General features: G+C 44.6%; 5 protein-coding genes across 5 annotated transcripts; 3 read left to right on the top strand and 2 right to left on the bottom strand.

Moving 5' to 3' along the window:
* Positions 1–1,681: 1,681 nt before the first annotated feature.
* On the bottom strand, positions 1,682–3,170 carry FOMMEDRAFT_131589 (Arv1-domain-containing protein; the record flags this gene model as incomplete). The annotated part of the gene is made up of 8 exons (XM_007262946.1): positions 1,682–1,778; positions 1,848–1,896; positions 1,966–2,231; positions 2,341–2,420; positions 2,610–2,623; positions 2,699–2,753; positions 2,804–3,007; positions 3,084–3,170. 8 exons carry the CDS (start codon positions 3,168–3,170, stop codon positions 1,682–1,684), a joined length of 852 nt encoding a protein of 283 aa, XP_007263008.1.
* Positions 3,171–3,305: 135 nt separating this feature from the next.
* FOMMEDRAFT_165455 (uncharacterized protein) lies at positions 3,306–5,195 on the top strand. The gene has a single exon (XM_007262945.1). It carries the CDS (start codon positions 3,403–3,405, stop codon positions 4,864–4,866), a length of 1,464 nt encoding a protein of 487 aa, XP_007263007.1. The 5' UTR covers positions 3,306–3,402; the 3' UTR covers positions 4,867–5,195.
* Positions 5,196–5,459: 264 nt separating this feature from the next.
* Positions 5,460–6,873, bottom strand: FOMMEDRAFT_152048 (alpha/beta-hydrolase; the record flags this gene model as incomplete). The annotated part of the gene is made up of 8 exons (XM_007262944.1): positions 5,460–5,476; positions 5,567–5,649; positions 5,752–5,936; positions 6,012–6,219; positions 6,299–6,423; positions 6,506–6,578; positions 6,638–6,734; positions 6,801–6,873. 8 exons carry the CDS (start codon positions 6,871–6,873, stop codon positions 5,460–5,462), a joined length of 861 nt encoding a protein of 286 aa, XP_007263006.1.
* Positions 6,874–7,006: 133 nt separating this feature from the next.
* FOMMEDRAFT_102627 (uncharacterized protein) lies at positions 7,007–8,351 on the top strand (the record flags this gene model as incomplete). The annotated part of the gene is made up of 8 exons (XM_007262943.1): positions 7,007–7,165; positions 7,220–7,378; positions 7,435–7,520; positions 7,568–7,624; positions 7,681–7,731; positions 7,789–7,930; positions 7,989–8,163; positions 8,221–8,351. The coding sequence occupies exons 1-8, from the start codon at positions 7,022–7,024 to the stop codon at positions 8,349–8,351; spliced, it is 945 nt and encodes a 314-aa protein (XP_007263005.1). The 5' UTR covers positions 7,007–7,021.
* A 347-nt stretch (positions 8,352–8,698) lies between these two features.
* Positions 8,699–10,651, top strand: FOMMEDRAFT_75599 (uncharacterized protein; the record flags this gene model as incomplete). The annotated part of the gene is made up of 5 exons (XM_007262942.1): positions 8,699–8,893; positions 8,952–9,062; positions 9,115–9,246; positions 9,297–9,439; positions 9,490–10,651. The coding sequence occupies 5 exons, from the start codon at positions 8,699–8,701 to the stop codon at positions 10,649–10,651; spliced, it is 1,743 nt and encodes a 580-aa protein (XP_007263004.1).
* Positions 10,652–11,056: the final 405 nt, after the last annotated feature.

Genomic DNA, 11,056 nt, shown 5'->3' with positions numbered 1-11,056 from the left:
CAGTGATGTTTATTGCCTATGTTGTAGCAGGCAGAGTGCCTGCTGGTAGGACGCTTGCGAGTGGAGGACTTGACTAGAGAGAACAGAAGCAACGACATAGGATTGGGGGAAGAGGGTTGGGGAGGTGGTGGAGGTAGGAGGAAAGGAGTGACGAGTGCAAGTGCGTCATTATATGCTCTCGATCTTCGGTATTCGATTACATAATCACTTTGATATATAGTTTAAAAGTAAAACCAGATTATATTAGAAGACTAACAGAGTGATTGTTAACAATATTACTATATATAATTGCATATTATCTTACTAAAACTACTATAATCAACTTACAAGCATAATGTATCACTTTCATAAGTATTATAATCAATCACCTGCTATTGTATATTACTTTATATACAATTTTAACATATTACAATAAAAGCTAAGTACTTGTGTCTCACATATAATATTGTAGTAATAATGGTATTAACATTACTTGCTTTAAAAAACACTTGTAGTATAATACAATTCTTGTATAATCATTACATTTATATACAATTGTTACAATTTAATTATGTGCCAAGTATAATTGTTATTTTAGATTGTAATAGATATATAACTACATTATTAAATTACATTTGCTATTATTAATTACATTTGTTGCGACTTTTTCGTGATGCAGCTCTTTGTCTATAAAGGGTCAGGTCCAGAACAATTCTCTGATTGTTAGACTACCCACCCATATATATTCAACCTAATTCACAACTGTCTTAGATAGAATGACCAAGTGTAGGTATTCAACAGACCTCTTCATCTAAATGTAGGACTGCAGACATAAGGGAAGCGAGACTTTGGAGGGAAGCAACAACTCACTATTATAATACAAGTGAAATGTTGTACAAGCAGCTAATCACAAGTAAAGTTGGTCAATTTATTACTACAATGCACGACGGATCAAGCATAGATGCTAACCCGTTACCGCCTTGAAGAGAGTTATTGAATGGATCTGGCATAGATAATCCTTAGTGGCGTAGGAGGTCATTTAAGAAAGATCTTCGTAGAGACGATTCACTAGCATGAACTAATTGCACTTATATGAGCTTGTCGGCATTCACAATTAGGCCGAGTTTGATTTATGAGCACTGTTGATATCAAAGAATCCATATGCTCGGCAGTGTTAGTTTTGCTGCCTTGGGATGGCAAACAACAAGTGACTCGTGAAGTGAGCATTAGGATCTTGATTATGATTTTGTGGAGTCTTCACCTCAATCTATCAACAAGTATAGAGTGGTTGCTTCAATCTAGAGATGAAGATTTGGATCACCACAGAGAATTGAGACCGGAGTGCGGTTGGCTTGCTACTTTGATCTATATATGCGATGACCAACAAGATGTCAAGTACTATTGATAACATCACTAAATTTGGATCTTGTAGTCGTCACCATGTAGGCTGGGTTGTGAGTTGACCTATCTGAGTTAAGTTATTAAATTGCCAGAGATAGCATCCAAAACGTGTTGTGAGACCGCTCAAAGACCACAAAATACGCAACATCCGCCACAAGAGTACTCAGACGAGAGAGATACCAGAGATTTAAACCTGTGTCTGACAGGTAAAGCAAACGTATCCTCCGATTGCTGGAGTCATTGAACCCAACATCGTGCTAGCTGAAAGCGAACTGTCAAGTGAAAGTATATCCAACTATTATTATGGTATGCTATATGCCAGAAAGACATCTCCCGTCAGGTCTCCCTTATTCACCCACGTTGAAACAGCAGCTGCGACGAACGTCTTTGCAGCCCATCTTTGGCGTATGCAAAGAAAAGGGCAGTTAGGCACGCATAGAACTAAACAAACACAAGATGAAGCATACCCGGTCAGAATGATTATTGTCGTAAATACCGGTTGGATGTCCAGCACGACTGAAAAAAGTAATCGATGATGTCAACTCCGCCCTGCGTAAAATCGAGGAAAACTCTATTCTTATGTACCTCGCAAGCCAAATCCAGCCGCCATACCACCGAGGACGTTCCGCACGACCCACTCTCGATCGAGCTTGTCGTCATCAAGCATTTCTAGCGCCCTTCGCGTGACATCATGTGCCATCAGATCGCGAAAGAAACTCGCTTCCGTTGTATTCCTTGGCAAGGAAGGTTGACTGGAAGGAACCGAAGATGGCTTCCAGAGGGCCAGAAGGAGCAGTAGAAATAGCTTTGTCAGGGAAGAGTACAACAGTGTCAATGGAACTTGTGATAGTCTATGGAAGATCACATTCATAAATATGAGGGAATACCTTGAATAATCAGTATATTTACCTGAGCTCATCTCTGACACCGCTTTGCTCGGCTTGACCTGATGATTTGAACATTGACTTCCATAGTCTAATACTCTTTAAGACAGCCGCAGACATTAGGGCAATGCCTAAGTGAAATGCAATTGTTTCTGTCTTTCGGAATCAGACTTAGGAGTCTTACATGTAAGGCACAACTCGCCAATGATGCATCCGGCAAAGATACGTAGAAGAGGTTCGACATCATCCTTCGTCCATAATGCCGAATTCGCGGTCTCGCGACTGTCTAAGGGGTCTGCAAGATGTGTCTAAAGTGACATAATGTTGTCTATTGTCGAAGCTCACTGAGATGTGACCATCTGATAACTAAGGAAAATGCATTTCAGAAATCAGAATTAGGCCGTGCGAGTCATAGAAAAGCCATTTCCTCTTACAAGCATCCACGAAAATGAGGACAATCCCGAGTTGGAAGATCAGTTCCCAACGATCCTGATCACATTTCTTCAGCATTTACACCTGATAGTGACGTTTAGACACACCTTTTCTCTCTGTAATTCAATGATCCGTGTTCGATCCTTCTTGTCGGCTTCTGACGGACTTGAGGCCTTCGAAGCACGTCTCGGCTGGTATCCTCTATTGAACAAAAGGTGCCGAAAGACGTCTCGTTTGAGTAAAATCAGATCAAGAAGCAATGTGAGTGAGTCGTGCTCGACGTATGGATCGGCAAAGTTTAGACATTTTGGCTATAGTTAAGATTGAATATGTTGCTGTGTTCTCAGTGATGCACACACTCGGAAATGAAAGGATCGACAGACGTACACATTGTTCGAGACGAAGGTTGTTTGCTGACTCATACACTGTGTAAAGATGGGATATTTTGTATGTGCATGTTGTGCAGATTGGCATACTTGGTAGAGAGGAGATGAGAGTGGGAGGAAAGGAATATTGTGAGTCTAAATTGGATGCTAGTCTAATGATAGAAACGAGTTAAGATCGGCGTTCGAATGCAGCTTGATCGTTGCTCCCATCTCTTCCCGTCCCGTCATCTCTACTCGGCCTGCCCCACTGAGCCGACATCTCTCCCTCCTCTCATTTTCCTCGATTTATTATTCATGCTTGCTGCTCTGTTTCTCAGATAATGATCATCACTCGCTCGTGTAGTAGCAGATCAAGCCACCTTTCGCTCTCAGACAGCAACATCGACTTCGATCTGCGTCGTCCGAGCCATATTCAACGCCTCCCACCAGAAATTCTAGGCATCATCTTCTGCCATGCTCTTCCCTCCAAGTCTGATTTTTTCGAACCTTCAATCAGGACTGCACCTCTTCTACTTGGTAGAGTCTGCAAGTACTGGCGCGATCTTGCTGAACGTACGCCGGAATTATGGTCATCGATCAGTCTTTTCCTCCTGCGTCCCTATGCACTTGCAACACGTGCCTTTGAGCGTTGGATAGCACGCTCAGGAAATTGTCCTCTCCGATTCAAGCTCGTCGTGCTTACGTCTTACCACCCAGACGTACGGATACACCACAAACTGCGTAACGAACAGGGACAAACCGTAGAGCGACAACATCCGTTGATGGAATTCATACATAACATTGCAAGGCAGAGTTATCGATGGCAGGTTGCGGATATTGCTGTCCCGGGTTGTTTTATGCGGAGTCTATTGGCACATGATGCACCGATGTTGAGGAAGCTGACACTCTCAGACCCACTCGCAGAGGCAGGTAGCGATGCATTCGATTCTTGGGAACATACGTTCGCGCTTTCCGCTGCGCCGTCACTTTCTCAACTTGTGTTGAAACAACGATTAAAGATACTACCGAGCGAATGTCACCCGCTTACCTCTGTCCAATTTGACGCATTTTCGTCTTCGCAAATCGTTGAGCTATTCAATGGTTGTCCGTCACTCGAGGAATTGGGGATTACGTTCAAGCGCGAGATCATGGTCTCTGGTGGTCCGGATGTATGGATTTTCCCGCGTCTACATACACTCCGTGTTAGTCTACACCACAGCAATGCCCGCGAAGCCAGTGCATTCCTTGATCAGCTCCGTCTACCGGTCCTTCGAAGTCTCACTCTTGATGGACTGCGTCACGCGCATGGCCTTCACCTCACAACACTCCTCGACCGCACAGACGGGAACCTGACTTCTTTGTCCTTAATTAACATAAGCATTTCGCACGCCGACATGTTCGAATACCTGCACCGCGTCCCGCACCTCCTTTCTCTCCGGCTAGTCGACACACACGGGTTCGACTATCGATGTTTGAGGCGACTGACGTGGTTACCTGGATGGCAGACATGTGTATGTCCGAAGTTGAGAGAATTATGGCTATTGAGGAGCGAGTGTTCGATGCTTGCGACCGAGGTCGTAGAGAACATGGTCAGTTCGCGGAGTCCTGGTGGAACGGCGAGTAAGTTGACGGAGAAAGCGAAGATGAAGGGAGTTGTAGATCGTCATCACCATTCGAGTGTGGTTGGGGATCCAGAACCGTTGAGGGAGTTTAGGTTCGATGGAAGCAAGCTCCAGCATGAGGAGTTGTTGGGTAGGCCGAGGATTAAGGCAGCCATTGAGAATGGGCTTGTCTGGAAGAGGTAGAACAGGCTGTCCTGTTCTGTGTTGTTTCTGTGTGCGTGGCTTTTTTGTATGTTTAATGTGCTTTCTTGTGTTCATGTTTGATAACTGGTCTTATCGTCCTTCGTATTACTCATGTTTTCCTCTGTCTTATTCCATTTTGCTCGCAATGGTTTTCATGACTCGACATTCCTCTCTCGCTTCTTTTCTCATACTCACTGATATCATCGTTATCCGTTCCTTACGCCTCACTCTAAGCACGTTTCAATGTTTTTCCGCCGTTCGCTTTTCTGTTTGTATTTGGTGCATGCATGCTATATTAGTAGTCTTGTTAATCAAACGTAGTTGCTTGTTGGTCCATCTTAATTGTTGTGTGGCATTTCGAGCGCCTTTGCTAGGATAGAAGGCTGACTCTGTGTGATAGAGAAAAGCCTGGGGGAGTATAAATGCGGATAGTGCTTGTGCCAAGCCGAGGTGCAATTTGTTAATCGTGGTGTTCAATGAACCGGACTATAGAATCTACGAAATGCTTTGGTCTGTGTAGGAGGTACATCATCGATTAGCAAACCGCCTCTTCTTTGAGAGTGAAGTGAAGAGATAAAATAAAAATAAAATACTTACTGCTCATAGTGGACTACAAGAAGAGAAAGTTGTTAATTCAAGTAAAAATAAAATAAAATAAAATGAATAAAATGCCTTGAGGGCGAACAGGCTAACGACGTACCCCAATGTCCAGCATCGAGCGTCTCTAACTCCATGTTGGGGAAGAACTGCTTCAGCTTGTCTATATTCTTTTCTTTTATGTAGCTTTTCATTTTTCATTTATTTATTTTTGTGAGAAAGGCGACGTCAGCACGCTCAGCATCCAATCAAGCAAATAAAAACGAAGAATTAAGAAAAGATACGCACTTGCTTTTCGAACCTTTCAAAAACAGAGTTGGACCATCCCAGCTTGCTTCCCCAGGTTTGTAGGGGAAGTCACCGAGGTCGTCTAGGCTAGCTTTGATCGTTTCTAGTGGGATACGGAATTTGACGGGATGTCCATGGTATGTTGCGTCCAGGTTTGTGAGGAGAAAATGTCGGATTAATGCGTCCTATTCAGCACCATCATATATCAGATGCATGCGTCAGTAGTAAAATTCGAAGTAAGGATGGATGATTTTATTTACCGGCTCGACCTCGTGAAGAGCTTCAAAAGCTTCTTTTTTGGTTTTTATGTTTCCGTTTTTCTCGAGGTTGATCATGCCGTCGAGGTATCTACGGAACTCGACTGAGAGCTTGCCTTTAAGAGGAGAAATGTCTGCTACGATGAGGTGAGAGATTAGACACTTTGGGAGGTCTGGACGGAGTGCAAGGGTCATTGCTGCTTTGCCTCCCCTGCAATGAGAAAATAAATTATATCAGATAAGACAAGCTGGAGTCCTTAAAATTTTAAATGTAGAGAAGGGTGACGAACATAGAGTGACCCAGGATGGACACGTTCTTTAGAGAATGCTTGTCACAGAAATGTAAGATGTCGGAAGCTTGGGTGTTGTAATCCATAACATCTCTTTGAGGAGATTCACCAAAGTTTCTTAAGTCCTGTCAAGGCGCATTGATTCCTTCGTCAGTCAACTGATTGTGTATGCGACGTAAAGAAGAATAAGTAAGTAGATCGTCGCACCAGAGGGATCACAGGCCGCTGTAGTCGTTTCGCGAACGTCTTTCCTAAAGTTGTCCAGTTGCGCTTGGACCCACTAACAGTTGTAATCATCAATATCCAAGTAGATACAGAATGTAAACATGTTTTTCGCACAATAGTCCATGTGCGATTAGAAGCGGCCCTTTGGAAGAATGTGAATTGAATGAGTAGATTTCATGTGCAAGGTCGACTGGAGGTACTGAGGATAAACCTAGAAAATCATTTAATTAGGAAAATTAATATGGTTTTCCCAAGACGAAGGAGTTGTCAGACGTACATCGCTTGATCTTATATGTAGCGTGCCTTGATCGCAAAGGTGGAAATGAACGTGATAATGAGAGTAACGACATGAGAGGGTTCAGGAGGGAAGCATTCCGTTAGGCTCGAGTCAGTAGCACTGATGCGATCAAAGGATCGGCATGACGCGACAACTTGGTTGTGGTCCTTACCGTCGTTCATCTCCTCTTCTCGTCAAACGACAAGCGTAAATTTATAGCAATGGTGTCAGTGACGATCTCCTCGTCAGGTTCACCTCCTGCTGTCGCGCTCAAGCTGCCCATTACTGTCGTTCTCGGTGAAAAAACTCTAGAGAACGCGACGGTTGCGGACGTCAAGAAAGCTATAGCTGCGCAGTTTCCCAAAGTTCGTATTTCACCTTCATAAAGTCACTCAAAATTAATAAATATTATCGTGCAGTTTTATCCTGAACGACAGAAGTTATCTCTAAAAGGCGACAAGAAAGCACTCTCAGATGATGATACGCTGGCGAAGATTGGTTTTGAGACAGGAGGAGAGTTGAACGTTAAAGACTTGGGTCCGCAAGTCGGTTGGAGGACTGTGTTTTTGGTGGAATACGTATGTTGCCCACTTTTATCTGTCTACTTTTGAAACGCGTTTTTGACTATTTTTAGGTTGGACCAATTATTATCCATCCGCTGTTCTATTACTTCCCCAAACTATTTTACGATGGCGACTTTCAGCATAGTCTTCTGCAGAAGTAGGTGATTTCTCAATGTACGCCATGCTTTTCTAATAACTTGATAGGTATTGCTTTGCGTTGGTTATGTTCCATTTCCTCAAGCGCGAATACGAGACAATCTTGTGCGTTAAGGTCAATTATTTAATCCTCATGATAAAATTGAGCCTATCAACAACAGTGTCCATCGCTTCTCTAAATCGACTATGCCGCTCCGGAATATATTCAAAAAGTACATCCTAGCCTAACCAGCTACTATGCATCTACTCAAGTCTAACGGGCTTTGTAGTTCATTCCATTATCACGTCTTTGGCGGTGTTCTGCTTGCATTTGCACTGTACCGACCAAAATACTCTGCATTCTCTCCAACTATCCTAGGCTCGAATCGTAATGATCTGTCTTTCCTTTGGCTTTGGACGGGAGTGTTCCTTGTACGTATTTCATTTACCTTTGGCCGTTGTGAGTTTATATCCTCTACGTGCTGTTTAGTTCGCGGAGTTTTCCAACCTGAAGACTCACTCGACGCTACGTTCTTTACGACCTGAAGGCACTCGAAAGCGTGCTATCCCGTACGGTTATGGGTTCGACCTCGTATCGTGCCCGAATTATTTCTTTGAGAGCCTTGCCTGGTTTGCGCTTTCCATGATGACTGGAAGTTATGCTGGTATGCATTCTCTTTTCTTTACTTTGAAAGTCTTAAGCTGACCAATTCTTGCATTAGCTTGGTTCTTTTTTGCGACTGGTACTGCACAGATGACAGCCTGGGCTGTGAAGAAACACGAAGCGTATAAAAAGGAGTTTGGTAACGAGTATCCCAAAGGGAGGAAAGTTATGTTCCCGTTCATCTTCTAGGTCAGGCTCTGCAAAAGAATACTCTTAAGTCGTATATCTTATTGAATTACTAAGTACTAAGTAGTATATAAATGAATGGATGGCGTAAGAGTTCTAGTCTAGACAAAGAAGAGTGAGGAGCCAGCCCCCGAGCCAATCCAATTGGAGGTATCGTCTATTAACTCTATACGTGAGACATCATACGGGAGGGTACGAGTGACGTCAGCGCCATTGCCGTTTATAGACCATTGCGCTCCTCGTCGATCATCCATTTCAACTTCGAATCGCCCCCGCCTTCGTCTTACTCCTCTGTCTCTTGCGCCACTCCCACTGACAACAGTAACAGTTGTACGCCTACGTCTTGAAAGATGCAGAACGACGGCGCAACCATTTCGCGTGCGACGTCGATCTCACGCGCCAGCGCCAAAGGCTCGAATATAAGTCGTAACCAGTCCCTAATCAAGAAGAATATTGCACCGAATGACTTGCGTCCGTCTGATGTACTCATTGAACGCTTTGTTGGTTGGAAGGCTATCGTGAAGCAGCTCATTGCGTACTTCGAGGTATTTTCACCCATCTCCGGGTTAGTAACGTGGGTTTGACGTTGTTACGGATGTCTAGGGCATAGCGGATATTGAGAACAACATTGCACGCGAGCTTACCAAGCTTGGTGCTGTTATTCAAGTACCGTTCAGAACTGGAAACCAGTTCTTGGGTGAAGGTGGAATACAGGTAGATATTTTGACGTGCAGTAGGACGGTTCTATACTGAACTCGTACTCTAGGACATTTACTATGGCATCCGCGACAAGACGCGTGCTATTGCGGACCAACATGCGAACTTAGGCAAAACCATTGATAGTTCCATCGTTCAACATTTGCAGAAACTCAGAACTGAAATTAAGGCTCATATCAAGGTGATTTTTTTCTTTTTCTTTAAATATATCCACTTTTTCTGACTTTCCAGAAGAATGTTCAAAATGACACAGGCAAGCTCGCGGCGAATGTCGCGAAAGAGAGGGAATTGTCGACACGCCTGGTTGCTGAGCTTGCAAAGAACATAGCTGTTTTCAAGAACACACCCATGCAAATTACAGCCAGGGATGATCCGTACGTTCTATTTCACGCTTCTTAATGATCGTCTTATGACGGATTTTCAGATTCGTTGCAAATGTAAATGTTGCGCGCCAGCTCCAGAAACAAGTGCACGAAGAGAACGCACTTCAGAAGTCTATCATCATCATGCAGCAAAATTCTGCTCATTTTGAAGAAGGAATCGTACGCGCTATTCAATCTGCGTGGCAGACTTTTGATGAGTGGCAGTCTCGCATGCAAAGTTCTGTGCAAGACGTCTGGCATGGGCTAGGGACCCAGATGGCCTCTCTCGCGCCTGACAAAGAATGGATCTCGTTCTCCGCTCGTTCTGATCACCTCATCGATCCAGATACACCACTCCGTAATCCTGAGACAATTCTATATCCAAGTAAAGAGGACCCATCAGTCATTCCGGTTCATATGGGCTTCTTGGAACGCAAGAAACGCTTCACACGTACATATCGTGAAGCGTATTACGTGCTATCTCCTGCGGGGTACTTGCACGAATACGCGTCATCCGATCCGAAATCGCGGCCGACGCCCGTGTTCTCGCTCTTCTTGCCTGCGTGCACGCTAGGTCCGCCGTCCGCCGCCCGCGGTTCGGATAAATCGCACAAATTCCATATTGAGGGACGGAAAGACGGTACCGGAACTCTTGCAGGTGGACTGCGCCTTCCTGGGCGTTCACCTCATGCTTATACATTCCGTGCGAGTAGTCATGAGGCGATGATGGAGTGGTGGAACGATATCCGCATGCTTTGTGCGCGGTACCTTGTGGCGAGTGAGTCCATGGAGCGCCGCGGTCCTGTTGAGGCGGCCGTGCGTGCTGCTGGGTACGTCAGCGAGGAGGAAGACGAAGTTGAAGAAGGCTCGAGTGTTGAAGAGGAGGAAGATGAGGATGGAGATCTGTATTTGCCTGCACAAGACAACATTGAGAACGAAGACGAGGCTGTACCCCCGTCGTATTCGCAACCACCGAAAGGCTCTTCTCTCGAGTTCGGTCAGAACGGGTATCTGGTAAGCCTTGTTCCTATTCTATTCATTCATCCACCCGAGACTCCTTTCAAACATCATGTAACTGACTTCAATCTGTCAAATAGACTGAAAAGAAGACAGACCCGAATGCGAGCGGGAAGTCGAACGGAGAAGGCGCGGATGGTGTTTCGCGCCGACCGAGTAAGCGCCAACAGGAAAAGGCGCCCGAAGGACAGGCACCGCGTGCCGTAAATAATAATAATACGGCTGACAACAATGCGAATGCGAACGGTGGACCTTCCAGCGCTAGTGAAGGTGCTGGACCTGCACCAGTTGAGAGTAGGTTTACTGAAGCTGTCGAGTGAAGATCTTTTTTTTTCTCTTCCTTTTTTTTCGGACTCATACAGTGGTAGACGAAAGTGTACAATAATGCCTTGTCCGCCACTGTAGTTATCAAACCAGCGAACAGTTTCAGATGAAGAACATATGCGCCCAGCTTATCTCTTCCACCACTTCTGTCGTATCCGAAACCTTTTCCGCGATTTGTCATGTCCGCTGCATAGCACGCGCCCTCTATGTTTAAGCGGACGCTATTCACTTACTCCGTAAATCTTAGTTCTTTCTGTACTTTACTATGTTCGTGTATTCGCGTATTTT

This window comes from Fomitiporia mediterranea, assembly GCF_000271605.1.
Source record: "Fomitiporia mediterranea MF3/22 unplaced genomic scaffold FOMMEscaffold_2, whole genome shotgun sequence".
Taxonomy (NCBI): Eukaryota; Fungi; Basidiomycota; class Agaricomycetes; order Hymenochaetales; family Hymenochaetaceae; genus Fomitiporia; species Fomitiporia mediterranea.
Note: the sequence above shows the minus strand (reverse complement) of the source record. Positions and strands in the feature narration are given on the sequence as shown.